Source organism: Thamnophis sirtalis, unplaced genomic scaffold, assembly GCF_051295495.1.
Source record: "Thamnophis sirtalis isolate CommonGarterSnake01/CBP01778 unplaced genomic scaffold, rThaSir2_p1.2 scaffold_14, whole genome shotgun sequence".
Classification (NCBI taxonomy): Eukaryota; Metazoa; Chordata; class Lepidosauria; order Squamata; family Natricidae; genus Thamnophis; species Thamnophis sirtalis.
The window spans coordinates 12,757,188-12,772,570 of record NW_028261394.1 but is presented as its reverse complement, the minus strand read 5'-3'; the positions used below and the strand labels follow the sequence as shown (position 1 = coordinate 12,772,570).

General features: G+C 42.6%; 1 protein-coding gene across 3 annotated transcripts in view; it reads left to right on the top strand.

Annotated features, from left to right (window-relative positions):
• Positions 1-2,400: 2,400 nt before the first annotated feature.
• The window catches only part of XPO6 (exportin 6), a 70,314-nt gene continuing 57,331 nt past the window's right edge, over positions 2,401-15,383 (top strand). For 2 of the 3 annotated variants that reach the window (XM_087701772.1, XM_087701771.1), the window contains exon 1: positions 2,402-3,043. In XM_087701772.1, the coding sequence (XP_087557898.1) occupies positions 3,020-3,043 (24 nt within the window). In that variant the 5' untranslated portion in view covers positions 2,402-3,019. Of the gene's footprint in view, positions 3,044-15,383 lie in introns of all 3 variants that reach the window. The other variant, XM_087701773.1, reaches the window with a different exon arrangement.

The following is a 15,383-nucleotide window of genomic DNA, read 5'->3' as shown; positions in this document are numbered from 1 at the left end:
CATGTGTATTAATAGTAGAATTATATGGATTAGAGGATTGGAATAGTGATAGGAAACATAATAGTGAAGGAGGGGGGAGTTAAAATAGAGATAGAAATAAGAGGGGAAATATAGTATATGTATATATTAAGGTATATGAAAAATAAGAAGAAGGTTTAGAACTGAAGAGCAGTAATAAAAGATATGGGTATATACCGGTAATATTAAATAATGAAAATGAAATGTAATAATTATGAGTAATAATACCATGTCTATCTGTATTGAAAAGTATGATACTCAGGTATCACATCATTCACACATTGATATGTATAAACAATATAAAATAAAAAACTTGACCCAAAAAAGGAAGGTTTGTGAATCTGGTTTTGGTCAGATTTATCTTCTAGTCTAAGTAAAGCAAGGTGCATTGTAAAAGGGTTGCTTGGTGGTGAGATGAACAACATGCATATTTAATAAATTAATTAATCAACAAATAAAAATAGTACAGGCTTTAAAAAAGGTCTTCTAGGTCAGCTAAAAAGTTTTTTCAGCCTTTTGCACAGATAGACGAGTTGAATTTTCCACAATCAAACATAAGGGCGGATGTTTATAAAAACATGAGGATTATTTACAAGATCCTGCTTTTTTAATGTCTAAATTTCTGCAGTAATTTTAGTGCATGTTTATTATTTATTTGTTCATTGTAAATATACTGCTTAATGACACAGTTGCCAGCCATAATGAGGGACATTAAGTGAGGACTACCAGTAAAACCCATTGGAGAAGTTTTATTTATTGATTTGTTCGTTTATTGTTTATTTATTTGCTTGACATCCCAGTTTTCCATTCAATTCAAGCTAATTTTTAATTAATTTCTCAATATTTTAATGTTTATAGTTTTGATAACACTTTAAATATTAAATTCATTATGCAAACATATTGAAACCAATAATAAATTATCATTTTAATATTTTATCAAATTTTAATCAATATTTTAGTTAACATACTTAGTAATACTATAATATTAACACTTATTTAATATTTTAATAAATATTTCAATTTTAGTCTTGGTAAGATATTACTTAACATTTAAATTTGTAGTCTAACAGTAGGTACAATGTAAAAATTAATTATTTAATAATACTGCAATGTTATTTAAACTGAAGCTATTAATATTTTATTTATTTTAAGTAATTTTAGTCCTGATCATATTTTACATTTAATTAATCATCTTAAGACATTTTAATTAAATATGCCAGTTTATTTAATCAAGGAATACATTGAATAATTCTATTTATTAAATAAATGGATACATTTATTTATTAATGTTATCACTTTATTTTAATCAGACATTTTAATTAAATGTCATTTGATTTAATCAATGAATACATTGAATAATTCTATTTATTAAATAAATGGATTAATTTATTAATTTTATCACTTTATTTTAAAATGTGTCATATTTTAATGGTTTTAACTATTTTTAGTCCTGATCATATTTTACATGTAATTTACATATTAACTACATGTAATTAATAATCTTAAAACATTTTAATTCAGTGTCATTTTATTCTATCACGGAATTCACTGAATAATTCTATTTATTAAATAAATGGATAAATTTATTAATTTTATCACTTTATTTTAAAATGTGTCATATTTTAATTGTTTTAACTAATTTTAGTTCTGATCATATTTTACATGTAATTAATCTTAAGACATTTTAATTAAATGTCATTTTATTCAATCAAGGAATTCACTGAATAATTATATTTATTAAATAAATGGATAAATTTATTTATTAATTTTATCACTTTATTTTAATCTTAGACATATTAATTAAATCTTTTGATTTAATCAATAAATACATTGAATAATCCTATTTATTAAATAAATGGATAAATGTGTTTATTAATTTTATTAATTTTAAACGATGTGTCGTTTTTATTATTCTTTTATTACAGCTCTCGATTAAGTCGAGGCTTCAAGGTGAAAAAAAACCCCGCTCCCTATTTTGGCGGGAAGAATGTGGATCCCACTACGCATGCCCACTGGAGGGAGGGGGTGTGGTTTGTGTGTGTGTGTGTGAGAGAGAGAGAGAGAGAGAGAGAGAGAGAGAGAGAGAGAGAGCTTTGGGGGCGGGGCTTCGTCTCGCGAGCGAGCGTTAAGCGCGCCCGCGCGGCCTCTTTCTCCGCGCGGCCTCTTTTCCCCGCGCGCCCCCGCCACTTCCGGCAGAGAGAGAGTGAGAGAAAGAAAGAGAGGCCCGGCCGTGCGCCCGCGGGGAGGCCGGCTTGAGTGGGTCGTTTCCGGTGCGGTTGGATTCCGGAAGTCAGGCAGGCGAGCGGAAAGCAAGGGAGGGCGAGCCCGCGGAGGGGGCGGGGCGTGGGCGTGGCCATTTCCCCACCACCACCGCCACCAGAGAGGAAGACGAAGGAGAGGCGGAAGTCCGGATTTGGGGGCGGTTGCCAAGGCAGGGGCTGCGAGGAAGAAGGAGGAGGAGCAGGAGGGGGCTAGCGAGGAGAGACCCCCACCCACCCACCCCATTAGGCCAATCCCACCCTCTACCCCAGAAGACAGGTAACCCCCCCCACTTCAAGCAGAGCCCCTCCCCATTAAATCCCGTTATTCTGCCCCCTCCAAGACCCCCTCTTATTGGAGGCCCCTGCCCCCCCATGGGAGGAGCCCCCCTATAGGCTGACCCCCTTCCCACCCACCCCCCTTCTTTATTTTATTGCATGGGCTCCTTTTAAAATGAAACCTTGGGCCAAGTTGAGGCTTTTTAAATAAATAAACCCCTATTATTTCTTTTTTTTTTCCTGGCTGCTGCTTGCGCCTGTTTTGATGGGTCCCTGAAGCCCCCAGTCTAGGGGAAAAGGTAGCTTCTTCAAGGGGCCTTTTATTATTTTTAATTCTTCTTCCTTCCTCATGGAGGAAGAAAGTCCTCCCGAGAAACCATGACCTGAGCTGGGTCCAAACCTCCCCCACCTCCCCCCCAAAAAATCCCCATCCGAGGAAACCCGGGGGATCTCGCTAATCTTGGATGGACACTTCCCATCAAACCATGGTGAGTTGGAAAGGATCCCGGCTTTGCTTCCAATGCAGGGTCAGGAGTGAAAAATAGGTTGCAAAAGAAGAATGGGTAAAAAATGGTTTCGGTTTCCTGCATCCTGGCAGCTTTGTGAATTTCCTGGGTGGTTATATCCTCGTGGCAGATATTCGGGATGTGGAAGGGGGGCACCGGACCCAAAGGAGGAGGGGGGGTATTTGCTTAGTTTCTCCTATGCCAAAATAATGATCCCTCTAAGCTTTGCTTTGCTAGTGATTGGGCTTGTGCAACATCATATATGTTGCACAGCACATAATACATGCAATGATAGATGCCATCATTAGATAACAATCCTGAGTTCCTGCATTTGGGCTGTCCGTGGAAGGAACAGATTCAGGGGCTCTGCTTAACAAAGAAACTTGGATAGTTGGAGGGGGCTTTGTGGCTCATTTTCTTTCTAGTCAAGCTGGCGTCATAAAACTGGTTATGGTTAAAGAAAGGATGTTTCATAGAGTGGGTAGGACCTTTGGGGGAAGTCCCGCTGCATGCATTTGTAAAACTGCTGCAATCTGTATCATATCCAGTACCTTTCGATAAGCCTCAAGTTTTTCAATTTAATGGCATTTTCTCTTTTTAAAAAAAATAAAACCTATCTGAAAATTTGAGATCAGGAATTCCATGCTGCCTTCAAAGCTTGGCAGATCAAATCAACATGCCAAGTCCAAGATGAATTCAGTGAGAATTCAAAATTCAAGGGGGAAAAAAATCTTATTTACAGCTTTTCAGAACCTCCAAATGACTATTAGCTTTGATTGCCCACATCTGAGAAAACTGTTTTGTGCCATCTCAGATCCAGGAAGGATGAATTTCATTAGCATTTAAAAAAAGAAAACCACTATATTTTTCTGCCAATAAGAATTGTAAAAATATATATATATGGTGTTACTTGCAGTAGCACAAAAATTAGTTACGTTTTCTACAGTTGTTACATCATGAAAGCGATACGTCTGGGTGTTGTGGCGTTAAATATAGATAAGCTAGATAATAAATATTTGTGTATCTTTTCAGATTATTCAAAGTATTTCCCTGGGTGATTTGTTACATCAATGTAACTTTAGCTACAAACTTAACATGAGATGTTCAGTTTTCATTGTTTACTATAGTTCAGCTATAGGTATCAATGGGATTTTAAAAGCTGGCTTGAGCTACCAGATGGCAAGGTTGCTTGAGATTCCAGATGATCTAAAGAGAAGTTATGTACCTCTCTACCTTGTCTGAAAATTGAATGCATCATTCCCATTAAGAAAATGCTATTTTTTTTCCTGGGGTTATTGCTGTGTAAAATGCTATGCAAATTAATACTCTTCTTATATCCATGTGGCCTGCTATGCAATTAACTGTGAATTCTCACAGCTCTGTAGTCTGGGCATAAAAGTTGCAAGTTTGATCTAAAGGAGGCCATCTTTTCTTTGTATATCTTTCTAATATTTTTTCCCTTTTATAAGTTAGAAAACAATAGCCAGTACATATTTTGAGATGAGGATTCAATAAAGGCATGAATGAAGAATTAGCAATAATGGGACAAACTATCCAGGAAGTAAGGCTGCTGCATCGTTCATTAAGTCATCTAACAATGCCAAAGAAATATTTTATACTTTAAAAATTTGGCTACAGTCACAGTGTTACCTCTGAGTGGTCAAGTAACATTGCTTTTTCATATTTTTCCTTAAAATAAGATTTGTAAGGGTCTGCGTTTAGTTTTCTTTTCCAAGCACACCAAAGCCTGTTGCCTTCTTGTTAATTTTTGAAAATTGTTGGTCGCCGCAGCATTTCCTGTTCCTTTGCACAATTTGAGTCATACAAATTCATTCTCATGGTTCCTTTATGTTGCAAGGTGAAAGAGAATCATGCTATTTGCTTGGCTTGAGTCTAGGGGAGAAAACTACTCTCTACCTTCATCATTTATCTGACAGTTCTTTCCCCCCACCCCTATAAAGACAAATACCGTACTAAGAGCAAAGACAAAAGGCAAGTATAGTTTAAAAAATACTTTAAGGCATGTATAATAAACAAAATCTTTTCTCATTCTAATTGAAGAAAGATCTCTTGGGAGTAGGTCTTATGAGAAGGATCTGGCTATTCTGACAGACTATAGACTCGATTTCATTGAGAATAGAATAGAATGAAATTAGGAAAGAATAGAATAGAATAGAATAAAATTCTTTATTGGCCAAGTGCAATTGGACACACAAGGAATTTCTTTTTGGTGCAGATGCTCTCAGTGTATATAAAAAGACATTCGTTAAGAATCATAAGGTACAGTACTTAATGATAGTCATAGGCTACAAATAAGCAATCAGGAAACAATATCAATAAACCATAAGGATACAAACAACAAAGTGCAGTCATAAGTGGGAGGAGATGGGTGATAGGAACGATGAGAAGACTAATAGTAATGCAGCCTTTGTGAATAGTTTGACAGTTGTGAGGGAATTATTTGTTTAGCAGAGGGATGAGAAAAAAACTGTCCTTATGTCTAGTTGTCTTGGTGTGCAGTGCTCTAGGACAGTGTTTCTCAACCTTGGCAACTTGAAGATGTCCGGACTTCAACTCCCAGAATTCCCCAGCCAGCATTCGCTGGCTGGGGAATTCTGGGAGTTGAAGTCCAGACATCTTCAAGTTGCCAAGGTTGAGAAACACTGCTCTAGGATAGGAGTTGAAACAATTTATGTCCAGGATGCGAGGGGTCTGTAAATATTTTGAGGGCCGCATCAGTGTTGTGTTTGACCTCGGGTGCGTGTGAGTGTGGCTGGGGGGGCGTGACCTGCTTGGCATCACTCCTGTTTCAGGGGAGCACCTGTGGTCGCCCAAGTGCTCTGCCAGCAAAAATGGAGCTTAGGAGGGCCGTATGTGGCCCTTCCCAAGCTCTGTCTTCACTGGCAGAGGGTTGCAGGAGGCCGTGGCAGCCTAAAACGGAGCTCGGGAGCCTGTTTGACACCCCTGCTATAGACTAAACCTAAGCTAGCCATGTGCTATAGCTTTCAAATAGACCGGCGCAATTTTGCCCTGCATTATTAAAGGTACAGTGTTGAGAACATGGGAATGAATTGTTCCTCCCTGAGCTGCATTAGGCATGTTTAACCTGAAAAAGAAAAGGAGGAAAAGAAGGCACGATAACCATCTTCTGATATTTGAGACGCAGGGAAGAGAGTGTGGATTTATTTACCAGAGGTTAGGAGTAAAAATCGATGGAAACTTAACAAAGGGAGAGTCAAACTTGGAATAAGGGGGAATTTCTTGGCCATCAGAGCAATGAAGCAATTGAACAGCTTAGCTTGCCTTCCTAGTGATGTGGTTATTCCATCCCTGGAGGCTTTCAAGAAAAGATTGGACAACTACTGGCCTAGGATGATACCAGGATTTCTGCCCTGAGCAGCAAGGATTAAAAATCATCCAAGGCCTATGGAAACCTTATGTTTCTATAAATATAATATTTAAGGGGATGTTAATTTTACCGGCCATGTTGATCAATCAAAACAAAGTGATCACCAAAGAACTGACTCCATATGAGGAGGATAGCCTCTCTCCAAACTTCCCTGCCTGTGAATTTGGCACTTTTTAATTCTTTCTCAAGCTAGAAAGGATTTGTTGTTGATTGCGAAATTGTGTCCGACCCATCGCGACCCCATGGATGACGTTCCTCCAGGCCTTCCTGTCTTCTACCATCCTCTGGAGTCCATTTAAGTTCACGCCCACTGCTTCAGTGGCTCCAGCCAGCTCATTCTCTGTTGTCTCCTTTTTCTTTTGCCCTCCATCGTTCCCAGCATGAGGCTCTTCTCCAGGGAGTCCTTCCTTCTCATTAGGTGGCCAAAGTCTTTGAGTTTCCTCTTCAGAATCTGGCCTTCTAAAGAGCAGTCAGGGTTGATCTCCTCTAGGACTGACCGGTTGGATGGCCTTGCAATCCAAGGGACTCGCAGGAGTCTTCTCCAGCACCAGAGTTCAAAGGCCTCCATTCTTTGGCGCTCAGACTTTCTTATGGTCCAACTTTCGCAGCCATCCATTGCAACTGGGAAAACCATCGCCTTGACTGTACACACTTTTGTTGGCAGGGTGACATCTTTGCTTTTTAGTAGGCTGTCTAGATTTGCCATAGCAGAAAGGATAGTTAGGGTTTATTTTTATTTTTTTAAGGACAAAAATAAGTTCTTGACAAGGAAAAAGAGGTGAAGATTATGTTAAAAGTTCAATGTTGTAGAGCCTTAAATGGGATCCTGGGATTTTTTTTCAGAAGAGTAGAACCCAATACTTGTCATTACCGTAGGAATCCTGGTCTATTGGCATTATCGTCGTTACGTAGCACTGAACAAACTCTTATACATTATGCTTCAAATAATTTCTTGATAGAGCTCAGGATGTTGTCATGCCTTTGTTCCTCAGAACAGCCTTGTGAAATTCAGCCGAGATGGTAAGACACCCAGCCAAAACGTCAGTTCCACATTGCCCTGGTATCACGGGATGGGTCGGTACTGTTAACTTCCATATGGCAGATGTGGGGTTAAAAAATGAGCCAGGTTAATAGTGAGAAGCCATTTTAAGGAGGCTATGGCAGAGTGACATTCGAATGGGTGATCTCCAGGTTCAGAAAGCAAGAATTTCAGGCTCTATGGCAGCAGTTTCCAACTGGTGTTTCGTGGACGCAAGAAAAATTTTGGGGGTCTGCAGAAAAATTATTTGCATTTTTTATATTGCACTAAATCAGGGGTCCTCAAACTACGGTCCCTGGGACGAATATATGCAATGAACGCTTGTGTTGCTGCAAAGAGTCTCCCCTTTCGGGGTCTTTTTGTAAGGGTCGGAGGGGGGCAGAAATTCAGACTTGGGGTCTGCTTCGGCCTCCTGGTGAGAGGTTTTGGGTGAAGGCTGGAGGGAAGAGCCACTGGTGGTGAAGAGCCAGAGGGCCTCGTTCCAGTGGCACTGCATCGTGGCCTGGAACTGGCTGACCATCTCAGCTCAGTGATCCTCCAGGTGCCGGTCCCTGGCCTTGCACTTCCACAGGTCTTCCCTCTGCTTGGAAAGCCTATGCTTGTAGTCCTCAGTGAGGTGCTTCTGCTGAGCCTCCTTTTCGGTCAGATCCAGTTTGAACTGAGCTGTTTTGCCATTTCTTTCTCACGGTGGCTGCTTAGCTCCAGCAACTGATTCCTGTTGGGGCCCTAAGGAGTCGAGGCGGGCAGGCGAGGAATGCCTGGGAGGGGAGCAGCGTGTAGAGGCTGCGAAGCACCCCTCGGAGTGAGTGACATCAAGTTGGCCACACCCACCCAGTCACATGACAACCTAGCCACACCCACCCAGATGGTCATTAGGCAGATCATATTAGTGGTCCGCGGGGGATTTTAAATTATGAATTTAGTGATCCCTGAAGTCCAAAAGGTTGGGGACCCCTGCTCTATGGGGTAGTAGCTTCTAAAAGTTTAATCCTTTTCTTTTTAACTTTGTATTTAAAGCTTTATTTCAACACCACATTGCTATTCATCTGTAGTCATTTGCAGTATTATTATTTTGCAAAGGCAGATAAGGCACCGGTGGGCTGTAGACTTCAGCCAAATGCCAAAGGATAAAAGCCAAATATTGAAATTTAAAAATTGGTGGAGGTGGTACAGTGTTTAGTGGTCTATTAAAGCTTTGGCTCTAATCATATTTCTGGGCTTACATTTATAAAGGTTCTTTTATTAATTTATCCACATGTTTCCAAGCAGAGGCCAACTGAAGATAGCTTGCGGTAACTTGTTTGTGCAAAGTATCTCTCACAAAATGAAAACCAAACAAAAGCAAAATTACAACACCAATAGTACAGCTGCTAGGAAGGCCATAAATACATTAGAGGAGGTGGCAGAATAAATAAATCTAAGTCCTGCTGGGGAGAAAAAAAACTCTGCTAAAATAAATTGGCTTTGAAAGCCATGCTGAAAATGACAAAACGGAGACCCACTACTCAAAACCATTTGGTGTTGGCTTTTCTCAGTTCAGAAGAGAAAGGGTGTGTTGAGGGGATGGCTGCAGGATTTAGGAACTCATATGCTGACAAGGTAAAAGGAGGGATGTGGTGGCTTAGCGCCTAAGATGCTAAGCTTGTCGATCAGAAAGATTGGCGGTTCACATCCCTAGCGCCGCATAACGGGGTGAGCTCCTGTTAACTTGTCCCAGCTTTTGTCAACCTCGCAGTTCAAAAGCACGTAAAAATGCAAGTGGAAAAATAGGAACCACCTTTGGTGGGAAGGGAACAGCGTTCCGTGCGCCTTCGGTGTTGAGTCATGCCGGCCACATGACGACGGAGACGCCTTCGGATAACTCTGGCTCTTTGGCCTTGAAATGGAGATGAGCACCACCCCCTAGAGTCGGGAACGACTAGCACATATGTGCAAGGGGAACCTTTCCCTTTATGCTGACAAGAGTCTCATGCTACCATTATGGAGATTCTCAGTCTTCTGGGTCATGGTTGTCCCAAAGGTTTTTTTTTTCTTCCAAAAGCCAGTTGGACTTCTTTATTTATTTTTTAATTTGAAAACAATACTTTTAAGAATTGAAGAAGCTTCTTGGATGAGAAGTAAAACATTAAAGGGGGGGGGAAAACCAACCAAGAATGTCCAGTTGCCCTTTGGAAAAAAAACCTATGGGACATTCCTGCCTTAAGGTGCAAGTACTCCTTGACCTATGAGCACAATTGAAGGCCAGAATTCATGTTGCTAAGTGATGCTTTTGTTCAGGGAGTTTTGCCCCATTTTATGACCTTTCTGGCCACAGTTGTTAAGTGAATCGCTGTAGTGGATGAAGTTAGTAACCCGGTTGTTAAGTGAATCAGGCTCCCCCGTCGACTTGGCTTGTGAGAAGGTCACCAAAGGGGACCACGTGATCTTTGGACACAGCAAATGTCGTCAATATGAACCAGTTGCCAAGCATCTGGATTCTGATCATGGTCATAACTGTGAAAAATGGTCAGAAGTCACTTTTTTCCATTGCCACTGTAACTCTGAACAGTCACTAAATGAGCTGTTGTAAGTACCTTGTGGTTTATGGGTGTTGCTTTCTACAGGGACAGGCCAGAAAATCGCTAATCCAAAATGAGATAGCTGTTTATAAGCCATGTTTTTGTAAGGGCACCGTCTTCTCTGCTTGTGCGTTGTGAAATCATAGCTTACATTTGACTAGCTTTCCCTTCAACGGCAGGAAAGGAGGACTTTCCAGCCACACATTCAAACTAGGCCTTGGGTAAACAATAATGCTTAACGACACACCCAATGACTCTGTTCACTGAAGGTCTAACTCAGGGGTGGGCTTTATAATACAATAGCAAAGTTGGAAGGGACCTTGGAGGTCTTCTATTCCAACCCCTGCTTAGGTAGGAAACCCTATACCGTTCCAGACAAATGGCTATCCAACATCTTCTTAAAGACTTCCAGTGTTGGGGCATTCACAACTTCTGGAGGCAAGCTGTTCCACTGATTAATTGTTCTCACTGTCAGGAAATTTCTCCTCAGTTCTAAGTTGCTTCTCTCCTTGATTAGTTTCCACCCATTGCTTCTTGTCCTGCCTGCAGGTGCTTTGGAGAATAGTTTGACTCCCTCTTCTTTGTGGCAACCCCTGAGGTTTGAGGTTTGAGGTTTTATTTAATTTGTATGCCGCCCTATTCCCGAGAGACTCAAAATACAAAATAAAAATAAAAAAGACAATTTAAAATAGAGCAACAGTCGTAAACCCAGATGGGGCTGGAAAATTCAGCCCCAGGCCTGCCGGAACAGCCAGGTCTTAGTTGCTTTGCGGAAGGCCGGAAGTGTGGTAAGGGTCCGGATCTCAACAGGGAGATCGTTCCAGAGGGCCGGAGCAGCCACAGAGAAGGCCCTCCCTCGGGGAGTTGCCAGCCGACATTGGCTGGCAGATGGAATCCGGAGGAGGCCTAGTCTGTGGGATCTAATAGGTCTTTGGGAGGTAATTGGCAGGAGGCGGTCTCTCAAGTAACCAGGTCCGATACCATGTAGGGCTTTAAAAGTAACGACTAGCACCTTGAAGCGTGTCCGGAGACCAATAGGCAGCCAGTGCAGCTCGCGGAGGATAGGTGTGACGTGGGTGTACCGGGGTGTACCCACAATCGCTCACGCGGCTGCGTTCTGGACAAGCTGAAGTCTTCAAACACTCTTCAAAGGCAGCCCCATGTAGAGCGTGTTACAGTAGTCCAGTCTTGAGGTGACGAGGGCGTGAGTGACTATCCGAAGGGCCTCCCGGTCCAGGTAGGGTCGCAATTGGTGCACCAGGCGAACCTGGGCAAAGGCCCCCCTGGTCACAGCCGACAAATGATGTTCTAGAGTCAGCTGCGGATCCAGGAGGACTCCCAAATTGCGAACCCTGTCTGAGGCGTATAATTTCACCCTCCAGGCTGAGAGATGGATAGCTGGACCGTCTATGAGATATTGGAAGACTGCTATCCTGTCTCCCCTAGTCCTTCTTTCCATTAAACTAGACATACCCAGTTCCTGCAACTGTTCTTCATATGTTTTGGTCTCCAGTCCCCTAATCATCTTGGTTGCTCTTCTCTGCACTCTTTCTAGAGTCTCCACATCTTTTCTACATCATGACAACCAAAACTGAATGCAGTATTCCAAGTGTGGCCTTACCAAGGCCTTATAAAGTGGTATTGGCAGCAGTGGGTTTCTATGCTCCATTGCTGGGTGAGCATGGCCATGGTGGGCGTGGCTTACTCGGCTCCTGCACCACGGTATGGGTGGGGCAGTGTTTTTCGCCCTCCCCAGGCTCCGGAGTCTTTCCTTGGGTCTCCGGGAGGACGAAAACTGCTTCCCCCAGGCTCCGGAGGCCAGAAACAGGCCCGTTTCCGGGCTTCCAGAACCTCCGGTAGGCCCGTTCCCCCCCCCCCCCAGTTCTGAAACTCCAAGCGGGCCCTGCACTTACCCGGCATGATGAACAGGCCGCGTGGAAACTCCTGGGAGGAGAGGGGTGGGCATGGCCAGTCAGGGGAGTTCACCGAACTGGGCAGAATCTGTTTTTTCAGCCTATTTGTCCTTGTTTTTATTGTCCTGTACTGTCTGCCAGATGGTAATAGTTCAAAAAAAGGGAGTCCAGGATGAGATGGATCTTTGAGGATGTTTTGAACTTTCTTAAGGCAGCGGGAGCTATCAAGCTCTACCAAAGAGGGGAGAGGGCAACCCATGATCCTCTGGGCAACGACGTTGACCCTCTGGAGCGCTCTCCTATCTGCCACTGTCCAATTGGCAAACCAGACACAGGAGCAGTACGTTAAAATACCCTCTATGGTGCAGCGGTAGATGGTCACCAGCAGTTTTTCCTTCAGTTGTCGTTTCCTGAGAAGTCTCAGGTCGTATAATCTCTGCTGGGCCCTTTTGACCAGGGCTGCAATGTGAGTTGCCCCAGGTCCAGTCCTCTTTTATGATAATACACAGAAACCTAAAACTGGCCACTTGCTCCATTCGGTCTCCATTGATAAGCAAAGGCTAGACGTCTGATTTATTCCTTCTATAGTCCGCTATAAGCTCCTTGGCCTTATTGCTGTTAAGGACCAAGTTATTATCACCACGAAAGCAATTTGTCTTCCATAGCATTGTGTTACAAAGTTCTTCAGGTAATGTAATGCTTCTTTCATAAGCCTCATGCCATTTCCTGTTGACATTGTTATAAATGAGATCACAACTTGACTCAGGAGAAAATTGTGAGAGCCATGATGCCGTTGAATACTTTTGCTCTTAGGTCACCGAGTGATCTATTTTTTTTATTCCCCCGCCGACACTGCATTTGCCAGACTTGGAGAAGCCTCCAGGTTATATTTATATTAATGCACATTTTATGCACACCGAGAGCACCTGCACCAAAGACAAATTCCTTGTGTGTCCAATCTCACTTGGCCAATAAAGAATTCTATCCTATTTTCAATTTCAATTAAGAACTTGACCTGCCGTATTTGAGTAGATGTCAAACATCCCCATCTGGAAACTGATGAGCTGTGATATGAATCACATTTTTTTTCCTGTTCAAGAAACCTGATTCCTCAAAATCCTTTTAAAACCTGGTCAGGCTGGCTTTCGCTGTTGTTTTTTTTCCACCAGCAGACACAATGAGTTGTATCTTACTTATAAATCGTGGTTTTTCTTTTTTTTTTTACTGAACTGACTGCTGCAGCATCCCAAAAACATATAGGTAGTCCTCAACTTATGACAATGACTGAGGCCAAATTTTTCCACTGCTAAGCAAGGCAGTTGTCTAGTGAATTTATTTTCTCTCTCCCCCCCTCCCCGCTTTTATGACCTTTAATGTTGTTAAGTGAATCCCTGCGGTTGTTAAGTTAGTGGCATGGTTTGTTAAGTAAATCTGGCTTCCCCATTCTCTTTACTCGTTGGAAGGTTGCAAAAAGGGATCGCGTGACCTCGGGACACTGCAACCGTCATAACTATGAGTCAGTTACCAAGCGTCCAAATATTGATTACATGACCACAAGGACGGGGCAGCAGTTGTAACTATGAAAAACCCAAGTCGGTTTTTTTCAGTGCCATTGTAACTTCAGATGGTCACTGAACAAATGGTTGTAAGTCGAGGACTCTCCTAGACCGATTCCTGACCAAAAGCAAGTATAGTTTGTATCCTCTTAGCACCCAAGTAGGATGATTGCCAAAGCTCTGTATACTTTTGGCTTCTGTTGTTGAGCTGAGAAGTCAGTTTAATGAGCAGAAATTCTTCCCCTATGAACCCCACATGGGCTGAGATTCCTCTGGAGTGTTTCATCCCTTAGTCATCAGGATTAGACAGAGATACACTGCACAACAACAACCACTTTCAGAGAGAGAAAGAGAGAGAGAGAGGAGATGGATGGAGAAAGAGAGAAGATGGATGGATTTAGGGAGAGGAAGGAAGATAGAGAAAGAAAGAGAGAGGGAGGGAGAGAGATAGGGGGAGAGAAGATAGAGAGAATGACAGAGATGACAGACAGGGAAGGAGGGAAAGAGGGAAAGACAGAGAGAGAGAGATAGGGAGAGAATGACAGAGATGACAGATAGATAGACAAACAGATGAGAGAGAGAGATAAATAGGGAGAGAAAGAGAGAATACATAGAGAAAGATAGGAGAGATGGCAGATGGAGGGAGGGAAGGAGGGAAAGAAAGTTTATAGAGAGATGATAGATAGAGGGGGAGGAAGTAGATAAAGAGAGAGAGATGACAGCTAGAGAGAGGGAGAGGGAGATGAGGGAGGTAGAGAGAGAGAGATAAGTAAATAGATAGATAGATAGATAGATAGATAGATAGATAGATAGATAGATAGATAGATAGATAGATAGCCATTTAGATGGATAGATGGATGGATGGATGGATGAATAGAGGGAGAGAGGGAGAGATGAGATATATGAGAGAGAGGGAGGGAGGGAGAGATGACAAATAGATAGAGAGAGGGGAGAGATGACATAGAGAGAGAGAGAGAGATAATGCTGGATCATACTTGAAAACGTTTCCTTCTTGTTTTGTTTCTGCTGTGCTCTGAGCTGTTTACTGCATCTAAATGTTTGAACAGCAAATAGTTGTTCAGGAGTAGATCTTCCAACAATAACCTCCTTGAGGAAAGATGAAGGGTGACCTCAGGGGTGGGTTTCTCGCCCCGTTCCAACCGGTTCGGTTGGAACGGGGCCGGCGTTGTCCTCGTGCACGCGGTGCACGCATGCGTACTAGCGTCTGTGCGATGCTCCAGCTGCTCCTGGAGGATCGCGCAGGCGCTGTATGCATCCTGCGCATGCGTGGAAGCGCAGAACTCATCAAAACCGGGTAAAGAGCGCGGGCGGGCAGGTGGGCCCTTCGCCGTTCCCGGAAGTTACTTACTTCCGGGTTCGCCGACCAACCGGTTCGCAGGGACCGCCGCGAACCGGTTGAAACCCACCCCTGGGTGACCTGTTGTAAAAAAAAAAGAAAGAGGCTAAACCCACGCAGGAAAGAGGACATTTTCCTTCTCCCTGTACAGATCTATTCAGCCTTAGCCTCTCAATTATCTTTTTGTTAGTAAATATTGTACATTGTGTTACTTCATTTTGCAAACAAGTTTTGATTTATTTATTTTTTTGCAGAGGAGATTTCCGCCTCCTTAAAATGGGCCTCAGTTCTTTGAGAAAGAAGTTTCTTAGATGGGGAGGTTGAAAGCAGGGTACTTCGTGCAATCCATCAATCGTTGTTTAAATGCCATTCTTTTGCATCAAAACGAGTCATCAATTTGTGGGACCTGGTTTAGCGCTAATGGGCTTCAAGGCGCTACGTTTTATGTCCGCGCCAGAAGAATGAACCAGGAGGACTCTGCCTGTTTGTG